At 42.1% G+C, this 26,903-nt stretch overlaps 1 protein-coding gene and 1 long non-coding RNA gene across 2 annotated transcripts in view; one reads left to right on the plus strand and one right to left on the minus strand.

Annotated features, from left to right (window-relative positions):
- Positions 1-320: 320 nt before the first annotated feature.
- On the minus strand, positions 321-25,611 carry RNF175 (ring finger protein 175). The gene is given in 8 exon segments (XM_043545863.1): positions 321-441; positions 1,287-1,324; positions 1,327-1,390; positions 7,015-7,148; positions 7,908-8,031; positions 12,304-12,471; positions 13,036-13,121; positions 25,339-25,611. Coding segments are annotated over 8 exon segments (894 nt in total). The 5' UTR covers positions 25,498-25,611.
- LOC122465669 overlaps positions 18,729-26,903 on the plus strand; it is a 54,969-nt gene continuing 46,794 nt past the window's right edge. The window contains exon 1 of the long non-coding RNA XR_006290665.1: positions 18,729-19,388. This is a non-coding gene — a long non-coding RNA (uncharacterized LOC122465669). The remainder of the gene's footprint in view (positions 19,389-26,903) is intronic.

Genomic DNA, 26,903 nt, shown 5'->3' on the forward strand with positions numbered 1-26,903 from the left:
ATATAAAAAAAATTCAGAAATAGTCATAATGAGAAAAATAGCCATTTCTTTTACTAACATTGTCCTGTCATAAATGTCCCTTTCCATGCACACTTTGAGAAAATCAGAAATGTTTTAATTTCATGCTGTTCAAGTAATGTAGTATTGCTGTAACATCAGAGAGGTCCATCTGAGGCTCTTGTAGAGCAGTGCAACAAGAATACCAGAGTTCAGTCTCCTAAGGTCTTTATAATATTGTAAAAATATAATTTATAGACTATACGTAGTATTTTGCATATTGAAATATCCAACATTTTGCATTCTGGGTATAATCTCAAATCCTATTCTAAGCCCAACGAATAGTTAATGACATGGACTATTCCTATAACAACTGGTTGCCAGGCCACCAGATAGTGGAGCCAATCCAACAGTTGCCCATACAAAACATGTGTACGCTCCCACCTAAGCTACTGTTAAGAAAACCTGCTGCCAAGATTGTTTAAAGGTGAAAAGAGATTTGGTATGACATTAGTTCCTTCATCAATAAGTGAAGACAAGTACCTGTTTCATGTTCTCTAACACAGTGCTCTCTGGTTCCTCTAAAGCAGTGATACTCGGATTGTTGCTCATGACCTGCAAGTGGCTCTTTAATATGTCTCCTGCAGCTCTTTGCAGCATGTGATATTAAAATACTGAGTGACTTAATTATTCACCAATCTAAGTTATTAACCAATCAAGTTATCAACTTGCACGAAGTTATTAACTTATTTGCTGTGAGAATAATTTTATTTTTATATATAACTGTTCAACAGGGGAAATATGAATAGTACTAAAGTAAATGAAATAATGCATTCACTACTGAGGCTCTTTTGGGTAATGTTGATTGCTAATTTGGCTCCCGAACCACTGAGGTCTGAGTATCACTGCTCTAGATTATTGTATTTTGAACGATATTCTCATAAAAATGTTTAAAGTAAAATTTAAACAGCTTTCCCAAGGGGAATTGAAATGGGTTGAAAAAGTCAGTAGGACAAACTCTGCTCCAACTTGAATGGGGTTTCACAAATGCAGCAGCAGAACTTGAGCTACTGTCCTTCCTTCTGGAGAAACTAGGAGAGAGAACTTTTGTTTACTAACTAGTAAGAAGGAAGTAAAGAAATCTGCTGCTATTTTAACTGGCTTTTTTTTTTCTTTTCTTTTTTTTACTCCCACCTCTCTCCACTGGATTATAACAAAGTAGCAAAGTCAAAAGAATTAAAAAATTCAAAAAAATCAAGTCAAAAACACACCTTTTAAGAAAAGGAGACGGGTTACTTAACATTCTCTTTAATGTCTCTCTCTCTCGCTGCAGTATGGGCAAGTCTGCTTTTTGCCAACAATGCACCAGCCTCGGATGCAAAATTCATGAAATCTTGCATCCGGTAAGGATTCTTTCAAATATAAACAAGGAACAATACATGCTTCTGTGAACTTATCTACAGATTTGAATTATTATTGATTGTGCACACTGCATTGCTATTTATCTCAGGCACTTACACAAGTCACTTAACCTCTCTGCATCAGTTTCCTCAACTAAAAATGGGGATAATGATATTTACCCAACTTGGATAAAAAGCTTGCCACACAAGTTCATATTATATTTATTATTATTAATTTTATTATTAGATATGGGCCCAAGGCAAAATTCTGGATCTGGACATCCTTGAGTTTTGGAATAACTGGAATCCAGAGCCAAATTTAGTAGTACCTGGCCCTATTCTTGAATGGGCTGAAGCACAACCTCAGATCAAAATTCTCTTGAATTTCACAGCTTGGGTCTATAACTATTCTCTTGAGAGTCTAAGGACACTGTTAAAGAAAAAAGTACAGTTGAGCATTTGAAATGCATGGAAAGTCAGGAACCTTGTGAAGTTGTTGCAAAGTAGGTTATAATTTCTTTTTTAATTTCGGGGAGAGGGGATTAAATGTGTAATTAGTTGTAAACTACTTAAATTAAGCTTTTAAAAAGTGATATCAGTTACCTTATAACAGCTTTAAAGGTCTCCTATCCTTGTCATGCTTTCATATATTGAGCCGTGTTCCCTGAGTCTGATTCTGATCCCACTTTCACTCATGCAAATTTGGGGGTAACCTTACCTGAAGTCAGTCACACCAGTGTAACTAGGCTAGGTGAGTGAAGAATTAGGCCTCTTGGGTGAGATCCACAAAGGTACTTAGGTGCCTTAAGTTTAGGGTTTAGATGCTTAAGTCCCAGTTCCACAAAACTCCAACCAAACCCTGTAGGCTCCTAAATTAACTCAATGCCTAAGTTTCTGCCTCTGAGCCTGTGCACTGATGCCTATCTCCTGCCTAAGCCCAGAGCAATTCATGAACCAGGGGAAGATGAACATTTGTCTTTCTAATTTGCACGCAGCGCCCAATTGGGTAGAGTGCTGAGACACCACCTACCGGATCGGGTCCCATTCAAAACCTGGCAGCAGGAGGCGCCCACCTTAACTTTTAGCTCAGTGGTTAACACTCTTACCTGGGATGTGGGAGACCCAGGTTCAATTTACCCCTCAGGCAGAAGGAGTGAAATAATTTTAAACAGGGATCTCCCATCTCTCATGAGCATGCTCTACTTGGGGGTGGCCAAACCGAACCTGAGAAGGAGCCAGAATTTACCAATGTACATTGCCAAAGAGCCACAGTAATATGTCAGCAGCCTCCCATCAGTTCCCCCACCACTCCCAGTGCCTCCCGCCCATCGGCAGCCCTGCCAATCAGCACCTCCCACTTCTTCCCCACACCTCCCGATCAGCTGTTTCATGGAGTGCAGGAGGCTCTGGGGGAGAGGAGCAAGGGGGTGGGAAAGGGTGGAGTGGGGGCAGGGCCTGTGGCAGAGCCAGGTGTTGAGCAGTGGGCAACCCTCGGCACATTGGAAAGTTGGCGCCTGTAACTTCAGTCCCAGAGTCGGTGCCTATACAAGGAGCCGCATATTAACTTCTGAAGAGCCGCATGTGGCTCTGGAGCCACAGGTTAGCCACCCCTGCTCTACTCCTAGACCTATGGCTTCCTTAATCTCCCCTGCTGAAGCTCTTCCCCTTTGTATTAACAATTAGTGACTAGAGCAGGGGGACTGGATCCTGGTTAAGGTGGGTGTCTTAACCATCAGGCTACAGTTATTCTCCTTGTCCCTGCATCCACCGATCTACAGTGGTACAGCATCATCAGGAGAGATTAAAGGAGCCCCGCATCAGCCTCAGACCTCTGGAGTGGTGGGAGACCCCTGTTTAAATCCCCCCCCCCATACCTCTGCCTGAGGGGGAACCAAACCTAGATCGCTCACATCCATGGTGGCCATATTTCCCTGTGCTGAATATGGGACACTTGGTAAAATTACTCTTATTCAAGCGATTTCAATGGCAATCATTCCGAACTATGCAGTACAAATATTCAAATTAACATCAAGTTGACTGAGCCCTTGTTAAAAAGAAATACTGCAGAGTTGGATTATTTTTATTTATCTTCTTATTTTTAAGGCTTTAGGGCTCACACGGGGAGAGGACCCCCCCCCCCACCTGTCTGATATTGGGAGTGACCGACCCTCCCTGCCCAGCGCTCTCTGCCCTCCATGCCTGGCTGGGCCCCTGGGATGGACCCACCTTACCTGGTGTTGCATCCACCCAAGGCACCATGTGGAGGGGGAAATGCAGGGTCACATCCCCCCTGCCCCAGATTTCTGTGAGGATTCACACCAGAATGTGGCCAGCAGCAGCCTTATTGCACTGTGCGGCAGGGAAGGAACAGGACCTGCCTCCAGCTGCACAGTGCCGGGGAGGGATGGCCTGGCCAGTGTCTTTGCAGGGCTCATCTCTTTTTTTCCCTCCTCTTCCTGCCCCCCCCCTCCCCTCCATGCTGGAAGCAGTTTGTCCCTTCCTGCCCGCACAGTGTTGAAAGGCAGCTAACACCTCCAGGCTGCTGCTGGCCACCAACATATAACTCAGCCACCTCCTGTCCCCAGGCTACAGTATGGGCAGGAAGGGGTTAAGTCCTAAGGATGCATTGTGCAGCAGGGCCCAGAGACCGTGATTGCAGGGGCTTCAGCAAACCAGGCCAGAGAGGTAGCTCAGTGGGGGAGGACAACTAGGGGCGGGTGAAGAGGGTGCTAAACCCCTGCCCAGGGGACTGATGTTAACCCTGCAGGGTCGGGGTGCAAACAGGCTGGAAATCCCTCACCACTCCAGAGCTTAGCTGAGGGGCAGAGAGGATTCCCTGTGCTGTGTGGAGCTTTGGCGCATGCAGGGCTCAGCTCCTCCTGGCCAGCGCCCCGGGATGGAGGGTCTTGGGCTTTCCTGGGGTGCCAGCCCAGCCAGAGGCAGTGGGGGAAGGAAGGAGCCTGCCAGCCAGGCTGTTAGTGAGCTTAGCGCTCTGACTGGGGGCTGGTTCTCTGCACAGTGCTGAGGGGGATACGGAGGAGCTGCAGGGGGCGAAGGGGCAAAGCAGGGAGGACAGCAAGAGGGGAAGCACGTAAAAGGCCGATGGGTGGGCAGCAGAGGTGAAACGTAATGGCCATCGCCTGGCGCTTGCCCGCACTCACCAGCCACCACAGCATGCATCCAGAAATGCGACTGGGGGCAGAGCCCTGCTAGACGATAGCTGGCACGCAGTGGGGGCTATGTGGACAGACCAGCCGGGGGAGGGGCCAGCCCCACCACCAGCCTTGCACACCCACTGGGCCCTCCACTACCACTGTTAGGCGGGCAGCTGGCAAGCAGGGATCTGACCAGCAGCAAGACCTGCCAGTACTAATTGGGGGAGGGGGGGGGAGAAGGGAAGGGGGAGATGGACAATTTGCCCATTTTAAAGAAAAAGTCAGGACACCTGCAGGACGGCTTAAGTATGGGACTGTCCCTTTAAAAACGGGATGCCTAGTCATCCTACCCACATCCCACGTGAGTGCATTAACCATGACGCTAAAAGTTATGGGGTGAGCAGCAGCTCCATTTTATGTGTGAGACAGGTGCCTAACTCATTCCTGCAGGAAACTTCTTAGGTGTCTAAGCTGCCTTACTTCAAGAGATGTGTTTTCATTTGTGGACCACTAAGCAAAGACGGGCATCTCGCTGCAGCCCAGAGGCAGTAGTCTACCTCTGAGAGTGGGGCAGGGCTTATCACACACCTCTTTTGTTGGTCTCTCTAATGTGCTGGCTTTTGTGGATCACATTCCGATCTCCCCATTCATTGTATAGGGAGTCTAGGTGCCTAACTCAGGCTTTGTGGATCACAGTGGTGTTCCTGTGATTTTTTTTTCTTTCTTTTTTTTTTTCTAGGAGCCTACAAGTTAGACACTGTGATGCTCAGCAATGCAATGACTAAATCCCTTGTGGATCAGGCCCTTCTGTCTTAACCTATGGTACATCAGATGGCAGCATTGGCTCAGTGAAACTGCGTCTCTCACTGGGTGAAATTCAATTTGCAGCTCCTTTGTTCTATGGCACTGATTTTTCTGGAGAAGGATATGCAAATGCTGCTGCTACGCAGTCAAGCTATTATTGAACTGTAGATATGGACCGCTACATAGAAAGTGGGCAATGGTCATAGATTCTAAAGCCAGAAGGGACCACTATGATCATCTAGTCTGACCTCTATACCACAGGCCATAGAAATGCCCCAAATTAATTTTTTCAGAAAAAAATTGATTTTTAAAATGGTCAGTGACAGAGTATCCACCATAACCATTGGAACAATTTACCTAGGGTCAATTACTCTCACTGTTAAAAATGTACACCTTTATTTCCAGTTCGTATAAACAGTAATCAAGTCACCCCTTAACCTTTGCTTTGTTAAGCTAAACAGATGGACCCTTGAGTCTGTCACTGTAAGGCAAGTTTTCTGTTCTCTTGGCTTATCTCTGAACCCTCTCCAATTTTTCAACGTTGTTCTTGAATTGTGGTCAGCAGAACTGGACATAGTACTCCAGTAGCAGTCTCACCAGTGCCAAATACAGAAGTAAAATAACCTCTCTATGCCTCGAGATTCACCTGTTTATGCATCCAAAGATCAGATTAGCCCTTTAGGCCACAGCCTTGCAGTGGGAGCTCATAGTCAGCTGATTATCCACCATGATCCCCAAATCTTTTTCAGAGTCACAGTTTTGCAGGATAGTCCCCCATCCTGTAAGTATGGCTTGCCTTCTTTGTTCCTAGAGGTATATATTTACATTTTAGCCAAGTTAAAAATGCATATTTGCTTGCCTGCACCCAAGTTACCAAGCAATCCAGATCACTCCGTATCAGTGGCCTGTTCTCTGAATTATTTTCCACTCCCACGATTTGTGTGTCATCTGCAAACTTCATCAGGGATAATTTTATGTTTTCTCCCAGGTCTTTGATAAGTGTTAAATAGTGTGGGGCCAAGAACAGAGCCGTGTGGGATCCCACTACAAACACACCCATTCAATGATGATTCCCCATTTACAATTACGTATTGAGGCATGTTACGTTAGCCAACTTTTAATTCATTTAATATGTGCCATATTAATTTTATATTATTCTAGTTTTTAATCAAACTGTTGTGCAGTACCAAGTCAAATGCCTTACAAAGGTCTATGTACATTACATAAAACGCTGTTATCTTTATCAATCAGGCTTGTAATCTCAGGTTTGTCCCTGGGGCCTGCTGCCTCTGTGGTCACTGGGAGCTGCAGGAGGCTGATGCTTGCAAAATGTCTCATGGCCTGCAATCAGCTTATCCTGATAGGCCGCAGGTTGCCCACCACTGAGTTAGCTGCTTGATGCACCTGAGTTTCAGTAGCTTGGGAAGCAAGCATTGCATGGTAGCACTTAAACTTAAGTCTTCCACTAAACCTCACGTGAGCAGACAGGCTACTTTTTCCATATTCCTATTTTTACCTTTTGTGCTGTGGTTTCTTTGATTGTGTTCATTTATTTCTTTCCCCTCCCCCCCACACTGTTTGTTGCTAATTTGTTTTATTTTTGGTGCAACAGCAAGAAAAGAGGAAACCATTATTTCATAATTGAACTGAAAGGATACACATGATTGCATGACAGCTGGTAGGTATTTTCAATTATCCCTTCCTCATTTATGTCCACAAAGATTTTCTGCCTACAGACTGCACAGATGTTGTTGGACAAATTTCTTGTAGGCATCCCACTGACATTATAAAACTGCTGAATATTTATAGCGGGGGTGAGAGAAACAACATTTTCCATTAGGGCCAAGGAGACACAAATAACTCAGTATAAGTCCACAATGGATACAAGCATTAAGGAAAGGAATGAAAGAAGCTAAAACTGTTTTAGATACTAGTGACAGAATGTATAGATCCTGCCATGTAGGTGGTATGGAGAGAATTAAAACCTTCTTGCTGAGAAGAGAATTTCAATAAGTGTCTCTCTTGCAAAGCGTGCTAAACACCCCAGACTTAGGGAATGTAGGTGTCCTTAGTGAAGGCTAATTGCCTCATTAAGAAGAAGAGTCAAGAATTGCAAAAAGGGAAAGATTTAAAGACTTTTTCACTGGGTTTTGGAGAACTAAGAAGCAGACCCACCTATGGAAATGAGGAGTCTTTTTTTAGTCTCTTGTTTATATGGACTCAGGTTGAGAGAAATGCTATTTTTGCCTTTTTTGTTTTGTTTTTGTTTGGAACAGCCCTCTATATTGCTATATAGGGATTGTCTCCTAGCTCAGACCATTGCATACTCACTGGTTTGTAATACTGTATTAAGAAATTCCTTTTGAAACTAAGATCAGTAAGAAAGTAGGAGAGTTTGCCTATGGCACAATAAAAGTTGTCTTTAAGGAAAGATTAGTTAAATTTCTGGAAAGAGTATGGGGAGGCCTTTCTTCTAGAGTGGGAGTACAACTAGACTCAAAAGCTCATTCCCAGTCAATCTGACTTTCATTCAAAGTAATGAAACCAGCACTTACCCCATAGTGGAAGCCATGTAATCAGAACAAATCTCTGCAAAGTCTCTTCCCATCACTCCATAGTAGAGTCCATAAAACAGCAAAATCACACCAAAATCCAGGGAATCTTCAGTCTTGATTCTGTATAAAAACAGATAAAGAACATATGGGTGTGTTTGCTCGTGTACAGGAGAAAGTATCAAACTGATTTTTTACTCCTAATAGCTCTGGCTTTTGTTTTTCCTCACTACAACTCAGTTTTTAATTTCCTTCGAAGCCAACTTCATATTTGTGGTGTAATAAGAAACACAACATTAATCTCATAAAAGTATGCTCTAACAATTTCTGTTATCTTATAGAACTTAACTCTGTCTAAATATTATAGAAAGTGCAAAACTGCATTTTTTTCCAAGGGAAAAATTGTTAAACTACAAATGAATTAGGTAGACCTTTTATTGTTTTGAGGAAGCAACAAAATCACCCAATACTTAGTAAAAATGTAAGATGCCTTTCAAATAAATGCTAAATTATTTTAGCTGAAAGAATTCATCCTGGAAAAAATGCTCAACAGTAAAGTTCACTATACTGCAGTAAATGAAGTTTAGAAGTTGAAGCACTACACAAAAATAACAGTCAGGAATTGTGAAGATACTGTGATCTAAATCAAAAGGTTAACTATGATGTTAATAAGGCTTATTGTTAAGTCACCTTCTACAGTAGTTTACTTTATACAATATTAGTTACTTATAGCACCCAGAAGATTACTAGGTATCATAGAATATCAGGGTTGGAAGGGCCCTCAGGAGGTCGTCTAGTCCAAACCCCTGCTCAAAGCAGGACCAATCCCCAACTAAATCATCCCAGCTAGGGCTTTGTCAAGCCTGACTGAAAACCTCTAACCTAGGGAGATGGTGGAATCTCCTTCCTAACTCATTCCAGTTCTTTATAGATCAGGTCCCTGTCCTGCTGAGTTTACAAACCTAGTGAGGTAAATAGAAAGGAGCATAAACACTGCCAAATTAAGTGTAAAAATGTAATAAAAAAAGCCAAAAAGGAGTTTGAAGAACAGCTAGCCAAAAACTCAAAAGGTAATAACAAAATGATTTTTAAGTACATCAGAAGCAGGAGGCCTGTTAAACAACCAGTGGGGCCCTGGGATGATCGAGATACAAAAGGAGCATTTAAAGACGATAAAGTCATCGCAGAGAAACTAAATGAATTCTTTGCTTCAGTCTTCACGGCTGAGGATGTTAGGGAGATTCCCAAACCTGAGCCATCTTTTGTAGGTGACAAATCTGAGGAATTGTCACAGATTGAAGTGTCACTAGAGGAGGTTTTGGTATTAATTGATAAACTTAACAGTAACAAGTCACCAGGACCAGATGGCATTCACCCAAGAGTTCTGAAAGAACTCAAATGTGAAATTGCGGAACGATTACCTCTGGTTTGTAACCTGTCTTTTAAATCAGCTTCTGTACCCAATGACTAGAAGATAGCTAATGTAATGCCAATATTTAAGAAGGGCTCTAGAGGTGATCCTGGCAATTACAGACTGGTAAGTCTAAAGTCAGTACCGGGCAAATTAATTGAAACAATAGTAAAGAATAAAATTGTCAGACACTTAGAAGAACTTAAATTGTTGGGCAAAAGTCAACATGATTTCTGTAAAGGGAAATCATGTCTTACTAATCTATTAGAGTTCTTTGAAGGGGTCAAAAAACGTGGACAAGGGGGATCCCAGTGGATGTAGTGTACTTAGATTTCCAGAAAGCCTTTGACAAGGTCCCTCACCAAAGGCTCTTACGTAAATTAAGTTGTCATGGGATAAGAGGGAAGATCCTTTCATGGACTGAGAACTGGTTAAAAGACCGGGAACAAAGGGTAGGAATAAATGGTACATTTTCAGAATGGAGAGGGGTAACTAGTGGTGTTCCCCAAGAGTCAGTCCAAGGACCAATCCTATTCAACTTACTCATAAATGATCCGGAGAAAGGGGTAAACAGTGAGGTGGCCAAGTTTGCAGATGATACTAAACTGCTCAAGATAGTTAAGACCAAAGCAGACTGTGCAGAACTTCAAAAAGATCTCACAAAACTAAGGGATTGGGCAATAAAATGGCAAATGAAATTTAATGTGGATAAATGTAAAGTAATGCACATTGGAAAAAATAATCCCGACTATACATACAATATAATGGTGGCTAATTTAGCTACAACTAATCAGGAAAAAGATCTTGGAGTCATTGTGGATAGTTCTCTGAAGATGTCCACGCAGTGTGCAGTGGCAGTCAAAAAAGCAAACAAGATGTTAGGAATCATTAAAGGGATAGAGAACAAGACAGAGAATATCTTATTGCCCTTATATAAATCCATGGTACACCCACATCTTGAATACTGTGTACAGGTGTGGTCTCCTCATCTCAAAAAAGATATACTGGCATTAGAAAAGGTTCAGAAAAGAGCAACTAAAATGATTAGGGGTTTGGAAAGGGGCCTATATGAGGAGAGATTAAAGAGGCTAGGACTTTTCAGCTTGGAAAAGAGGAGACTAAGGGGGGGATATGATACAGGTATATAAAATCATGAGTGGTGTGGAGAAAGTGAATAAGAAAAAGTTATTTACTGGTTCCCATAATATAAGAACTAGGGGCCACCAAATGAAATTAATGGGCAGCAGGTTTAAAACAAATAAAAGGAAGTTCTTCTTCACACAACACACAGTGAACCTGTGAAACTCCTGGCTTGAGGAGTTGCGAAGGCTAAGACTATAACAGGGTTTAAAAGAGAACTGGATATTCATGGAGGTTAAGTCCATTAATGGCTATTAGCCAGGATGGGTAAGGAATGGTGTCCCTAGCCTCTGTTTGTCAGAGGGTGGAGATGGATGGCAGGAGAGAGATCACTTGATCATTACCTGTTAGGTTCACTCCCCCTGGGGCACCTGGCATTGACCACTGTCGGTAGACAGGATACTGGGCTGGATGGACCTTTGGTCTCATCCAGTATGGCCGTTCTTATGTACAATCTAATCATACATACTGTACACACACATAAAAGAACAACAGATGATATATAAACTTTACAAACTCCCCAGGCTTTTCTTTGCCTCATCTCCAGTGCTCCCATAGCTCCAAAGCAATGCTGCCTGTAAACATTAAATGGGTACTTTCAAGGTTATCCAGTCACTCCCGTCTGGGAAGTACATGTAATATTTTAGGCAGTTTTCCAAAACATTTCATTTCATGTTTCCTTCTAAAAATCAGCATTACAAACACTGTTTTCTTACCAGCAACTGTAGACGAACAAGCCACTCTGTTTCTTTACTTATTTGCATACACAGATTGGGGGGTATAATGCAATAACTGCCCTGAAAGAGACCCAAATAAGGGTCTTTTGTTCCCCAGCCATTAGTGGCTGCAAGTGCTGTGGGGGGTGGCATGAACTTGGGAGAAGGTAACTCCTAATATTCCTCCATAGAAATTTGTATAGTTGCTTCTGCATTGGCATTGATGATGGGCTGTGGAGGTAGCAAAATTCAGCCTTTCAATCCAAGAGCAGCCATATAGGCCAGGACTCTCTGGGAGGCCAGAAACTTCCCCCAGGAGTACGCTCTCACAGACCTGGGAGCCTCCCATGAGGCATAAGAATGCACTGCTAATTTTTCCTGAGAGGAGGGGACACAAGGAGAGCCTTTAAAATGAGTGCAGTGGTTGTCTCCATGAATTCAGGGGTGGAGTGGTGGGTTTGGTTAAAACCTTGATTGGATTTTGGCACAGGAAAGGAAATTTTGTAAATATCCTTAAAACAATTAATCAGTAGGGAGATGTGTAATAGTGTGTGGAATGAGTTGGGTTAATGAGAACAGAACTGAAGCTAGGGATAAGAGTCAAAATCAAAAAAGAAAAAACTAAACAATACAATAGATGAGTAGAGAGGCAATTGGACATAGCCATATATAAAGAGGAACTAAAGATGTGTGCTAAACATCACTCTGATCACCATGTTTATATATTTTATTTCTGTCCCTTAGCCTGTGAATGCATCATCTGCTGTGTGAATCCCATTGCAGAGCAGGGCCTTACTTAACAGTTAAAATAAGTGGTTAGAAGTGCAAACACTGTGGTGGTATGTAATTTTATTTTTTCCCCTTCTAATCCAGGAATACAATATATGAAGCCACTAAAGCAGTTTAAGTATCAAGTCCCAGATTAATTGTGCAAAAAAAAATCAAGAAACAAGAGAAAATGTAAACCTGTGTCCTAAGCTATAATTATTTGTTTGACACGGGGAAAAGATTAGATTTCAGGTGAACATTTTCATTGCAACCATCAAAGTTTATAAAAATTCTACATAAAAGGCATATTTTGAAAGTAATAACAGACACACAATTTGAAGATTACCTGAAGATACTTACTGAAAGGCTAAATTAAATCCAAACATGGTAAACATTATATCTAAATAACCCACAATTCCAACTGCATAACTCAGTTTATAGAGAAGAAGAAACCACTTGTAGACCAACCTGTGGATCAGAGAAAAGGAAACATACTGAAGATCTCCAAAATCTCATACAGTATCGTATCTTAGACTGCTACATCTTTTTACAAATTCAGTTTCCAGCAAAAGCAAGTTTAAAAATGTCCTTTGTCTAGATTCAAAATGAAACTGGGATTAATATCCATTTGGACGGAACCTCCTTTCTTATCACAAGAAATCGGTGTATCACCACACAGGCATATTTAGCAAAATGACATTACCGAGAAGGTACCCTGGTAATGCTCCACCAAAAGACGACTAGTGATCATTAGGATTTACTGCTGTGAGTAGTCGCTTTTGAAGTAAATGATAGTGCTCAAATGGAGCTACTCACTGTAGTAAGCACCACATTGTAGTGTTTGTAGGGTGAGGCCCAGAGCTGAATATAGGAGTTAAGATACACATATATGGTGCTAACTTTAACTTTTATCCTTACTCATTTACATTTGAAGTTTGATAAAGTTCACCAACCAAAAGCATATTTAGGCACCTAAATAAAAGGGGCTTGATTTTTTTCTAGGTGTTATTCAAATGTAGCAATGTGATTAATACAATGTCTTAATCTACAACTATTAAATGGCCTTTGTGCCATTTATTAAACTTTGTGAACATTTCCCACATGGACAGAAATCGCCACCAGTAAAGTTTGATGGTGAAATACAAAGGAAAAACCCACATCTGCAGGAGGGTTACCAGCTGTCAGGGAAATACAGAAAGTCACTTTAAACTATTGAGAGCCGAGAAGTCTGTGTTACATCATTACTTAAAGGATATTGACAAACCAGAATAGTGACAAACCACTACAAAATCTACATTGGATCATTTGTACAGCACTGAGCACAATGGGGCCTAGATACTGATTTGGGCACTACTGCATTATAACTAATGTATAGTGATGATGATTTTGCTCTCATTTACAGCACTGTAGCTCAGGAATAATTCCAATTCAGTGAACAGCTACACGGTTATAAAACTGGGGTAAATAAAATCAGAAATCAGGCCCATAATCAAAAGGCCATATCCTCCGTTGATGTCATGCCATTGAAATCAACTGATTTTAAAAAAAATCAATTTACATTTAAAAGTGACTAATACTAAAGTTCATGAGCCAAAATCTCTGAAATCAATGGAGTTACATCAGTTAAGAATTTGGCCGATAAGCTTTAGGGTCACTCTTAAAAGCCTCTACTGAAAGTCATGGCATTGAATTCAGTCCTAGATAAATCAGCCATAAAAAACTGACAATGACTTTCTAAAAATCTCACTCAACAGCACAAACAAAATGGATTAAACTTTTTCATCTTTTTGTCAATTAATGCTGGCAAACTTAATAATTTATACTTGCTCATCTCTGCTTTTTAATTTGCCTATGGTAATCAAATATTCTATTCCAGATCCTTTACAATATGCAAACATTTTAAACCCACTGAATAGTCAGCCCTCTGATGTTAGCTCTCTCCAGGACTCCTACTCATTGATCATGAATTTGGTACTGGGAAAACTTGATGGTGGTAGAGATAAAGCTATAATGACTTTAATGTGTGTTTATAAAGTTTAAGAGTTTTAGCTCCTAATCCTGTACTGGTAGGATTTATATGAGGTTGCTGAGAATAAAAGAAACTGTGAAGAGACTCATTTGGAATGTGGATAAATTAAAAAACATCAACCCCCTCCCCCAAATGTTACCTATAACAGGTTCACAATTTCCTTATTGGAGGGAGGGAAGGGAAGGATAGGAATCTCATCTCTTAAACCTAAAATGAAATCATGTAGTGCCCAATCTTATTCCAGCTGACATCTACCGGTGTTTTGCCATAGACTCCAATGGAAGCAGAACTGAGCCTTTCCTCTGTTATAAGAAAAATTAGCGACTTTTTTTTTTTTAAAAAGGGAAATACAAACTTTCCCCGAAAAAAACTTTAATGTGAACCAATATTTTGTAAAAATTAGCATTTAATTATCAAGGTCTTGATAAAAGATTAAGTCATTTAAAATAAATAGATGTAAAAGATTGGAACACAACAATTTGGATCAGACATTGATCCAGCTGGGCCTAAGCCCTGCACTTGCAGAGATCAAGGCCTTATACAAGGTGTGGGAAAGTCAGCTTCACAACTATCAAAACAATATTGCTCCTCCCATCCCATGCACTTCCAGTTGCTTCTGGTGGGTCATTTAAATTACTCCTAAGTGGATCAGGAATAAGTTTTCTGCCCCATGACTACTCTATTCATGAGTAGATGAGACCAGAATAGGACAAAAGTTAGCCTGCCTCTGTCCACTGTCATGCTCTGACACACAATTGTTCCATTTTGCCTGAGGTATGTCTGCCTTAATCTTGCATTCTGTCTGGGCTATCTCACAGGCCCCTGTGTAATGGCCTACGCCATGCACTATGTCCCTGACCATGGTTAGATGATAGCGACAAAGGTCTCCAACACCAGAGCTGTCTACTGGGAGCCACCACCATTCGTCTTCAAGTATGTCTAGATTAGGAATCAGAGTAACAGTCGTGTTAGTCTGTATTTGCAAAAAGAAAAGGAGAACTTGTGGCACCTTAGAGACTAACCAATTTATTTGCGCGTAAGCTTTCGTGAGCTACAGCTCACTTCATCGGATGCATACTGTGGAAAGTGTAGAAGATCTTTTTATACACACAAAGCATGAAAAAATACCTCCCCCCACCCCACTCTCCTGCTGGTAATAGCTTATCTAAAGTGATCACTCTCCTTACAATGTGTATGATAATCAAGTTGGGCCATTTCCAGCACAAATCCAGGTTTCCACCCCCCCCCCCCCCACACAAACCCACTCTCCTGCTGGTAATAGCTTATCTAAAGTGACCACTCTCCTTACAATGTGTATGATAATCAAGGTGGGCCATTTCCAGCACAAATCAAGGGTTTAACAAGAACGTCTGAGGAAGGAGGGGGGGGGTTGGAAAACAAGGGGAAATAGGTTACCTTGCATAATGACTTAGCCAGTCCCAGTCTCTAGTCAAGCCTAAGCTAACTGTATCCAATTTGCAAATGAATTCCAATTCAGCAGTCTCTCGCTGGAGTCTGGATTTGAAGTTTTTCTGTTGTAATATCGCAACTTTCATGTCTGTAATCGTGTGACCAGAGAGATTGAAGTGCTCTACGACTGGTTTATGAATGTTATAATTCTTGACATCTGATTTGTGTCCATTTATTCTTTTACATAGAGACTGACCAGTTTGACCAATGTACATGGCAGAGGGGCATTGCTGGCACATGATGGCATATATCACATTGGTGGATGTGCAGGTTAACAAGCCTCTGATAGTGTGGCTGATGTTATTAGGCCCTGGGATGGTGTCCCCTGAATAGATATATGGGCACAGTTGGCAACAGGCTTTGTTGCAAGGATAGGTTCCTGGGTTAGTGGTTCTGTTGCGTGGTATGTTGTTGCTGGTGAGTATTTGCTTCAGGTTGGGGGGCTGTCTGTAGGCAAGGACTGGCCTGTCTCCCAAGATTTGTGAGAGTGTTGGGTCATCCTTCAGGATAGGCTGTAGATCCTCCTTCCTCAGACGTTCTTGTTAAACCCTTGATTTGTGCTGGAAATGGCCCACCTTGATTATCATACACATTGTAAGGAGAGTGGTCACTTTAGATAAGCTATTACCAGCAGGAGAGTGGGTTTGTGTGTGTGTGTGGGGGGGGGGGAGAAAACCTGGATTTGTGTTGGAAATGGCCCAACTTGATTATCATACACATTGTAAGGAGAGTGATCACTTTAGATAAGCTATTACCAGCAGGAGAGTGGGGTGGGGTGAGGTATTTTTTCATGCTTTGTGTGTATAAAAGATCTTCTACACTTTCCACAGTATGCATCCGATGAAGTGAGCTGTAGCTCACGAAAGCTTATGCTCAAATAAATTGGTTAGTCTCTAAGGTGCCACAAGTACTCCTTTTCTTTTTAGATTAGGAATGAAGATCAAGATAAAGTCAGGGTTACTTAAACTCAACTTTTTTTCCCTAATCTAGACAAACCCTAGCATTCATCTCTTGCCTTATCTACACTAGAATTAAAAAATGTGTGTTAAAAATATACCTTTTACTCTAGTCTAGGCAAGCTCACAGAATCCTCTGTTGGGGTGATGCTGGCAGCTCCTCACCTCCAGAGCAGCAGATTTTTGCATGACTTCAGGAACTGGGGTCCTCGGCTAGTGCCTATGCCTAGCTCTTTGCATGAGTGTGCTATGTGGAGACTTCTACAGGTTTGGAGCATCTGATCTATTCTGTCAGCATCTCTGATGCTTCTATGAACACCAGACAGGGTGAATGCAACCTCTGCATGTCACACAATGTAGTGTAGGATTGGCATGTGATCTGTAGTAGCCAATACCTGATACTTCAAAAAAAGGCAAAAGAACTACAGAATGCTTTCCAATGTTCAGGGGGAGCAAGCATAGACACTGATACATGTACTCCTTTGTGGAGTTCAGCACGTTCTCCTCTTTAGTGGCTGGCATGTGAGAAGGCACAGCCATAACTCTGCATTCTGCCCACCCCCTTCTTGCCCCTTGTAGGGCACTGTTCACCCTCACGAGAGATGAGGGAGCAGTCCCTGGCTTTCTTTGACTGCAGGGACTGGAATTCTGACTGGCCCTCACCTAAGCCATGCCAGTTGGAAGAGGCTTCTTGCTGCCTTCCCTTCCTATTGTGCACCTGTGTAAGGGCCAGGAAGAACATGATCCTAAAGTCCTAACATGGTCACATGTTATTTTTTGACTGCTGAAAGTGGAACCTAAAACTATAGTTCAGCCTCTTAAATGATCAGACCCTCAGCTACAGAGGAGCTGCGACTTTCACACATTTGAACAAAGATTAGCATTGTTACCTAATTGGTTAGTTATAAACATTCATGTCTTAACCAATTTTAAAATTGTACCTTGAGATTTTCTTTGCTAATTCTATAAGGAGATTGATTAGAATATAGTATTTTAATGTAATATCTTCACCAAAATTCAGTCTAAAAAGAAAGCATCTCTTCAAAGCTATTAAAGATACTATTCATTGTGTTCTACACAAATCAAACTGTTAATTTTATAGTAATTGCCACATATGAAATGTAGGAAAGTTCTATCAAGTAAATAAGAGTATAAAAATATGAAATCATGTCATAAAGCTACAAGGCCTAGTATCTGCAATATATTAATAATGCTGGAAGGTCACCATCTGGACAACTTCATATAATACCACATGTGCAATTGCTGGTAAATGGCAACTCTAGCATCTGGATCATATTATTACAAATTTTCCTCATCCACATATCATAGCAAGAGGAATTTCCTGACAAATCAGACAGCTGCCAAAAAGTAAAATGTTTTTCTCTTTATTGTACTTTAAATGAGCTCAAAAAGACCTGGAAGTGAAGTCAGCATTGGCGTCCTAGACAGCATTCCCAATTTTCTAATTATACAGATGGAACAACAACTCACACAAACACACAATGATTTTTTTAAAGATTATATTTGTACTCTGCCTCAAATTATCATTTTTTTCTGTTATGAGTAAACAAGAACTTATACTACAAACAAATTCAGCAAAAAAAGCATTATTGTGCTATTCCTTTTGTCTTAAAGCAAGTGGTGAAAAATGCATTTATAAAGAAAATAACTGTTAATAATTAGATTTATTGTGACAGAATGACCTCATCAGAACTTGTTAACTTGGCAACAGAAGCCAATGGGCTTTCTAAATGTCTAGTTTCCTTTGATGCAGACATATTCAGATACTTAAAACATGTGCATGAAAGCAGTAATAAATCAGCTATGTGGCATTTAAATTTTAATGTAATATGCTTACATTCAATTGTACGCCAGAAATTGGTAGAGATTTCTATATTAACCAAACCAAAACGACAATATTTTCAAGTTTAGAGGCATTACTTATTGGAAGAAATCAATTATTTGTTAAATATGCTACTTCATTTGTCAACTGTATTCCAAAGTACTCATTACATGGCAATCTTGCCACAGAGGATTTATGACTAGTAGAATAGACAATTTATATTTATATAGTCATATATGATCAGAAGCATCTGAAATGATTTGAAGACAAATATTCCTTTTCTGTCCTACATATTTTAAAGCTTTGTATTATGCCAGAAGAAAGCATTTTTCTCTACACAGCTCATATATATTAAATATTAATCAGTGGATAGCTTCCAAAAATAAGCAAATTCTATGATAAGAAGCAGCTCAGTGTCTGCTAGTCAGATTTTCCCTTGGGAAAAGACAGAGGGTCAAAACATTTGACAAGCTTTCTTACTATTGTCTTTTTTTCAGTTGAAGATTCCAGACCTGACTCTCTGTTCTGTCACATCAGTTTGACATTGACTTCGGTGGAGTCAAGTCAGTGTAAAACTAGTGCAATGGAATGGAAACAGGCCTGCTACTTGCACACTGAACTGATCACTTTCTGAAAATCAAACTCAAGATATTTTTCAGCTTGGATATGAAGAAAATGGAGGGATCCAGAATCATTACTCAACTTTGAAAATCTTGGACAACAAATTTAATTTGTCAAGAAAACTAATCAGGATTTCATGAACTCTTATAGTTTCCTTCAATCTGCACCTCCATAATTTGGCAGCTAATTCTTATTGGCCAACTAGCATCTACAAGAAGTACTGCAGTCACCAGAGAGGATGACTAAGATTTATTCCAGCATCAGCAAAACCACTTTTATTTTTTTCCAGGCTCACACCCACGCTATTTTACATTTGACCATCTCGTGGCTGGCAATTTCTTCCCCTCATGCCAGAATTATCCACAGCTGAATTTTGGCTGGTTTGTTACAACAAATGCTCCCGCTGCTTTGACAGAGGAGCTTTTCCCAGCATGCTCCTTTTTCAGTTGCTGGTCTTTTAAATTCTGAATAAACCTACAAAACCCATTTTAGAAGCTGCAGGCTGTAACTACGTCCCATGAATTTGGTAAGTATTTGGGTATTTTTCTCTTTGTTCTTTTTAGACACACTGATGCCCTTTCCTTCCAGGTTTGATTTTTATGCTCCCTTTAGCCTATTTCCCCCCAGGTTTACCAAACAACTGATAGATTGTCAGTCCCCCCCCAACTCTTTGTCTGACTCCTACCTACTACAGTCATGCAAAGATCTCATTAATGAGTCAGTCAAACACGCACCCCGCAGAGGACATACACATCCAGCTCAGAATAAAGGAGACAGAAAGCATTTAGAGGCACCTTGGAGGGAATAAGAAGATTTAGTACAGCCTTTCATCAGAGTGCCTTCATACCACTAGGAATAAGAGTGCCTTTGTACCAGAGGCACTCTGGTGCCAAATGGTTATGCCAAACCAAACCATATGTAATGATAATCTTGTTCCCTAATCTCCTAGGAAAGGGAACACAGAAGAAGGCAGTTTCCACTCTTCCCTGCCCCCCTATTTACGACCACCTTCTTTTTGTCATCAGACTAAAATTCCAAGCCTAACAATACAGTTATTCTGTTGGGGAGGGTTGTGTGGCCTGCTTCTTTATCTGACCCCCTCCCCATTGCTCCTACTCCCTACGAGGTTAGCATTTTGTCAGCAGCATCAGAAACAAAAATATTTAATTCTCTCACATCTGTACATAGAATCTGACACACACAAAGTATGAGTAAACTACTCAGATACAAGTTGGATGATCAAAAGCTGGGTAGCAAGCAAGAGAAATACATGAGCAACAAGAGTAGAGAGCAGTTTTCTCTTTTTAATGTGTTGGTTTTGGGGTTGTTTGTTGTTTTTTTTAAACTAGGATTTAGTTAAATCTCACTGATTCGGTGAGATTACAGTGATATCAGGTATGAGCACAACCTATAACCATAATAACTAGCACCTGACGGTATCTATATCAGGTTAAAAACAAAACAAAACCTATCACAAAACTAAATACAGGCAAAGGCCTAAACCTGCCTGTATTTAGTTTTGTGATAGGTTTTGTTTTGTTTTTAACTCTAAATGTGAAGTTCCCTGAGTGTGTTAGTCAAATTAATCAAGTAATTCAAGTGCATTCACAGCCTCTGCTTCTCAATGAAAGTTTTCTGATCCGAGCTAATAAATCAATGTGATGATTGGTTTCAGATGCTACATTCAGATTATTTTGTGTAAGAATCCAGCTAGTCAGTAAACTTTTATGTCCTGATCTTTGTCCCGGATATTATTGTGCTTCATAAAGTGGTCAGATTCTGTTATACATTACACTCATACAAATTTAGAGTGATTAAATGGATTTCAATATTCTTGCAAAGTTATAGTTAAAGAGGAAGTGAATTCTTTATATTGATGAGACTTAAAGGGTTTACCAGTGGTGTGAATGACGTCTCTTCTTTCTTTCTGTAGTTGTCTAATACAGTGGTCTCCAAACTTTTTGATCGCGCACCCCGTCAGTAAAAAATTTTTGAGCACGCACCCCCAATATATTACATACATGTACAACTATACTACTGTACTAATATACTGTGTAAATTATAAAACATACACAAAAAAATAGAAATTAAAAAATGATGAGATAAAGATGAAATAAACAATATTTTTAAAATGGTAATGTGATTGAATATGCTTTATTATTTTTTAAAATCTTGGTTTAACACTTTGTGATACAGCCGGTGCTCACGGTGGGGTGCAGGGTCTGGGAGGGAGTTAGGGTGTGGGAGGGTGCTCAGGGTGGGGGTGCGGGAGAAGGCTCAGGGCTGGGGCAGGCAGGAGGTGCAGAGCACTTACCTGGGGCAGCTCCCGTTTGGTGCAGGGGGTGTGCAGGTGGCTCTGCACAGTGCAGCACCACCCCCATGGCCCCGATTCTGGGAGCCGCGATTCTGGGAGCTACCGCCCCCGCCCCCGGCAGGCAGGGCCACCCAGAACGCAGAGGCTTTAGGGGCTTCAGGGCCCTGGCCTGCAGCACTAAAGCCCCTTTCGGAATGCGGCCCTGCGAGCACGGGCCGGAGGACTCAGGAGGAGCAGGGGCAGCCAGTGGCCGGAGAGAAGCGGCGCTTTCCACTTCAAAGCGCAGCTTCTCTCCGGCCGGCTTTGAAGGGGAAAGTGCCACTTCTTTCCGGCCGCTGGCTGCGCGGCTACCCCTGCTCCTCCATGGGCCGGAGGACTCAGGGCCGCCTCTCTCTCTCTCTTTTTTCTTTTTTTTAAACTGGCGGTGCTCCTCCTGCCGGGCTGCCCTTTTGCTCCGGTGGAGCTCCTCCTGCTGCGCCCCCCAATCGATCGTCTTGTGCACCCCCTGGGTTGCGTGCACCCCACTTTGGAGTCCACTAGTCTAATACACAAGCATTTTAAAATGTTGTGTTTAAATTAGCTCACAGATTTTCGGTGATTCACAGAAATATCCTAAAAAGGATGTTTATGTGGCCAGTGATCAGACATGCCAAAGCCGTGAAAAAAATGCAGAAATTGGGCTTGTTTTTGGCTTAATTGGCTTGTGGGTTGTTTGTTGGCTAGTAGCTTGTTTGGCTTGTAGCTTGTTGTAGTTTGCTTCTTTTTTTTTGATCGGCTCCCGGCAAGCAGGGGCAAGGGATGGCCAGCTGGGGAAGAGGGGAGAGAGTCAAGGGTGCACAGTGGGCCCATCACTGTCCCAGACTCCATGCTTGGGGGGATCTAGTCACATAGAGTGTTGGGGTTCTTAGGGATTGGCTTGTTTTGGGCTTGTTTTGAAATGGGATTAGCTTGATTTTTGGCTTACTGTGAAAGTCGGGGTGCTTACTTACCACGTGAAAGTTGGCAACTGTGCCACTGAAGAGGCCAATTTAAAAATTAGGTAATATGTGCCCGGACTTGCCATATGGGTGTAGAGCTATTCTTTTTCACAAGCTACTAGATATATTAATGAAAAATTCTCTGAAGTTATCTAATGTGGAATTAATGCTCTGCACTATCCACTGTCTGAGACTCAGTACAAGTAACATTAACAGCCTTGCAAAAATAGATGCACATGGATGTGAAACTAAATTATTTTCTCAACTAAGCAGAGCATAAAGCAGAACTGCCACAGACAAGTCCAAAATTAGCTTCAACTTCTGGTGTGACTGTTTATGTAGAAGCAGATTCAGCTGCTTTTCACTGTGTTTCTGTTATTACTGGAGTTGAAGATCTGGCCATTGCCACAGGACTATGATTCATCACTTAAAAAAAATACCCACATTTTGCTAAGCTAGAGATTGAGGTTGTAGTACAGGGGTGGGCAAACTTTTTAGCCTGAGGGCCATATCTGGGTGGGGAAATTGCATGCAGGGCCATGAATGTAGGGCTGGGGCAGAGGGTTGGGGTGTGGGAGGGAGTGCGGGGCATGGGAGGGGGTATGGTGTGCAGGAAGGGGCTTGGGGCAAAGGGCTGGAGTGCAGGAGGGGGCTCAGGGCAGGGGGTTGGGGATGCAGAGGGGTGCCACAGGGGGCTCAAGGCAGGGGGTTGGGGTGCAGGAAGGGGTGAGGGGTGCAGGAGGGGCTTGGGATATGGCAGTGGGCTCAGGACAGTGGGTTGGGGTGCGGGGTGCAGGAGGAGTTTGGGGTGCGAACTCTGGCCCAGCACCGCTTACCTTGAGCGGCTCTGGGGTGGCAGCAGAGCGTACTGGGGCTAAGGCAGGCTCGCAGCCTGCCCTGGCCCTGTGCTGCTCCCAGAAGTAGCTGGCACCACATCCCTGTGGCCTCTGGGGAAGTGGCGGGGGACAGAGGGCTCTGCGTGCTGTCCTCGCCTTCAGGTACCTCCCCCCAACGCTCCCATTGGCCACGGTTCCCTGCAGGGGGAGCTGCGGGGGGCAGTGCCTGCAAGCGATGGAAGCACGCAGAGCCCTCTGCTCCCCTCCTCCCCCAGAGGCCGCAGGGACGTGGTGCCGGCTGCTTCTGGGAGCGGCACTGGGCCAGGGTAGGCAGGGCGCCTGCCTTACCCTTGCTGCGCTACAGGGCTGGCAATCCCGCGGGCCGGATCCAAAGCCCTGATGGGCTGGATCCTGCCTGCAGGTCCTAGTTTGCCCACCGCTGTTGTAGTATATTTAAAAAAATCAACCCCCCCCCCCCATAAATCTGATTAATGCTTGTAGCTGAAGTGGGTCCTCTATAAGGTGAATATAAGATAGATCATATGAATGAGTATTAGGTCCACTAAAATCATCACCTACCTACCAGATAGAGTTTTAAATGTGATTAACTATTGGTTGAGGCTAAAACTTCAAAAAGTAGATCCGAGAAAGCAACACAAGACATAGGACAAGAGCTGGCATACTACTGGCATTTTTGGACACTGACAGAGTGATCCAGCACCAATGAACAGCTTTACAGTATTGTAAGGGAGAGTAATGAAAGGATAACTCAAAATGCATGTTCCTTAGAACTATGAGAGATTTGTACAGGCCAAGAGGGGCCATTATAAAAGCTCAGCAACTCCGTATATATTTAGTACTCAGCTGTGTGTTTGTACTGGTGGTGGGACAGCAGTTTCTCTACCTCTGAGAAACTGATTTCAACAGACAATATTGGTATGAATGCTCAGAGCTGTGGAGTTCTTACTGACATGGAGCCAAATTCATCACTGGCTTACACCCATTGCAATCCCATTAAAGGCTTTTCATTTTGACAGCCCTTTCCATTATTAAAAGTTTATTACAGTTCCTTATTTTGTAAAGTATACTTTTAGGGACTAATTCACCACTTCACTCTTCCAGTTTTTGCCATTGTAATTCCACTGAAATCAACAGAATTACTCCAGTAGGAGGTTGAAGTAAGGCAGTGGTGAATCAGCGTCTTTCTATATTTTTCTGTCAAAACACGATGACTGTAAATTATATTAAACTGTGATTCTATCCTCCCTCAACCAATACAAGAAGAGAGGGAAAACTAGGGGATTTTCAACATACTAAATTTAAAATCTCTCCAAAACTGGTAAGTTGTTGGAAAGAGGTCAAGGAAGATTTAGGAAGTGGTTACTGATGTCAGTGTGCACTAACTCCCTGGCACCAGAACTCAAGATATCAGTATACAAACTAATCGGGACTTTGGCCTGGATCATTCATTTCTAAGGACAAATTCCCAGTGGGAAAGAGCTACTTACAAGAGATTCATTGGCTTCAGTGGACTTGCTCACATGCTTAAAGTTCTGTCTAAGGTACTTATAGGGTTCCCATTTCCATAGTATGTGAGCACTTCACAATCTTTAATGCAGTTACATTCACGTATCCCCGTGAGGTAGGGTACTGTCTATTTTCACAGTTGGGGAACTGAAGCACAGAGAGCCTAAGGTCCAGATCCTCAAAGATATTTAGGCTCCTAACTTCCACTGATTGAGGATCCGGGCCTAAGTGAATTGCCCAAGGACACAGAGCAATCTGTGGTGGAGCCCAGGTATCCTGAGTCCCAGGTCCAGTGCCCTAACTGGACCATCCTTCCTTCATAGTTAGTCATGTGAAGAAGTACCTTGCTCAGTCAAGGCTCCAAACTCTCAGTAGATCCTTCTCTACATCATCCCTTCAGTTAGGTGTGGATGGTGACTTTGTGGAAGGGGAAGAGAAAGAGATGTAACATACCCCCGTGAGAAATTCATAACCAACTCCCAGATTCCCAATCAGATGTCTGAGTTTACAAGGGCCGTGCTGTAATTTTTTTCCTACTGTTTTGTTTTGTTTTTTGTTTTTTTAAACCCAACAAGGACTGAGTTCAGCACCAATTCGTATATAGAGGAAATCAAATTAGAGTTGCTTTTTTTCCTCGTCAAATGGTAAAAACTACTTTTCTTGAGAAAAAGAATGATGGCTCATTTTCTCCATCCATTCACAGCAGTGCCATTCTGAACTTAAGTCCTCAAGAGAAGTCTTGACTTACAATCTGTTTGAGAAAGAACTGATGTCTTGAGATGCTATGGCTCTATAACAGCAATCTTTTGACTGGTTACTTACACTGTATGACCTGCAGTGCCTTTGCTTCCATTGAACGAGTACAATCTGTGCCACTACCAAGGTTGCAATGAGAATAAGAATCATCTCCATATGCATAGATTCGTGGCCATGGTGCTTTGCATGCATCTTCTGATGATGAAGTCTTAAAAGAAAATGCATAGAATTAAAATGTGCACACTAGATCCATACTTTTTTGACAATGAGAAGCTGGGAGGAGGAGAGCTGGAAATGCCGAGACAGACCTGCAGAAGATAGTGAGCTAGCAAATTAGATGTGTGTTCGCAGTGCAATATGCCACTGCAGTTTTGGTCACTACATATGAAACTATCAAATCACAGAGCTGGAAGGGAATTACACCATGTGTATAACTGTAGTGCAGCTCTACCTGGAATACAGGTTTCTATCTGGATGCCTCAATTACAGAAAAATACTGGTAAATTGAAAGGCGTTCAGAGTAAAGGAACACAGATTATTAGCAAAAAGAACAGGAGTACTTGCGGCACCTTAGAGATTAACAAATTCATCTGAGCATAAGCTTTCGTGAGCTACAGCTCACTTCATCGGATGCATGCAGATTATTAGGGAGTTGGGCTGACTTTAAGTACGAGCCAAAAGCTGTTCAGTTTACCTGTGCTAATGGCTAATGGCGGTGAGGGGAGAGGAGGAAATGTCATAACAATCCACTTGTCCCTTACGCACATCAGAGAGGGAGAGGAATGGTACCTGGGGGCATAGTGGGATAAAATTAAAAAATAGAAAACTTAGCATGATTACCAGGAAAAACTTCAGGACACTAATATCAATTAAATTCTTCCTAGGTAAATGGTAGAAGCCCCAGTGCTTGGGTTGTTTACAACTAGACTGACTAAAACAAGAGAGAAACCATCCTGCACTGACACAGATGCTCTAATAGGTCCTTCTCCTCTCTAATTTCTGTTGACCCCATTCTAAACACAGAGAGGTCACAACTGAAGCCACAAAGACAAATTCTCTTTCAATTTTTGATGTGTTTGCAAGAGGGTAAAATTCCAGTCGTCACATCTGAACTCACCCTGGCATTTTGGTTCCAGGTCAGATACAAAACTGGAAGGAGCCTTAAATTCTCTGCCTCTGTTTCCCTGTCTGTAAAATGGGGATGAGCTTAGTTATTTATCTTCCTTGCAAGGTCACTGTGAGGGTTAACTAGTTAATGCTTGTAAAAATTTGTGAAGCTAGAAAGTGCTATATAACAAATGCTAAAGGCTGAATCACAGAGCCTGGGAGGCAGAAAGGACCTATTTTCTGTTTTGGATCCCAAACCAGTCACTGTCATGATTAAAGCCCAAAGGTGGAAATCTTGAGAAATAAAAAATGATCCTACCATAAATTTGGGACCAATATTTTGTGAAATTTTGGGGATGTCAAGACTGAACCTGAACTCTAGCCCTGCTCTGATCTCCAGCTTGAACCCCAGCGTTAGCCTCATCTGGATCCAGATATGAACCCTGAATTGGATGGAAATCTACTCTTCACTGCTAGTACTTCTCTGTAATGTGCCAGACCAAAGCCCTGGACTCAACAAAACT

The sequence above is a fragment of the Chelonia mydas genome, chromosome 4, assembly GCF_015237465.2.
Source record: "Chelonia mydas isolate rCheMyd1 chromosome 4, rCheMyd1.pri.v2, whole genome shotgun sequence".
In the NCBI taxonomy this organism is placed as follows: Eukaryota; Metazoa; Chordata; order Testudines; family Cheloniidae; genus Chelonia; species Chelonia mydas.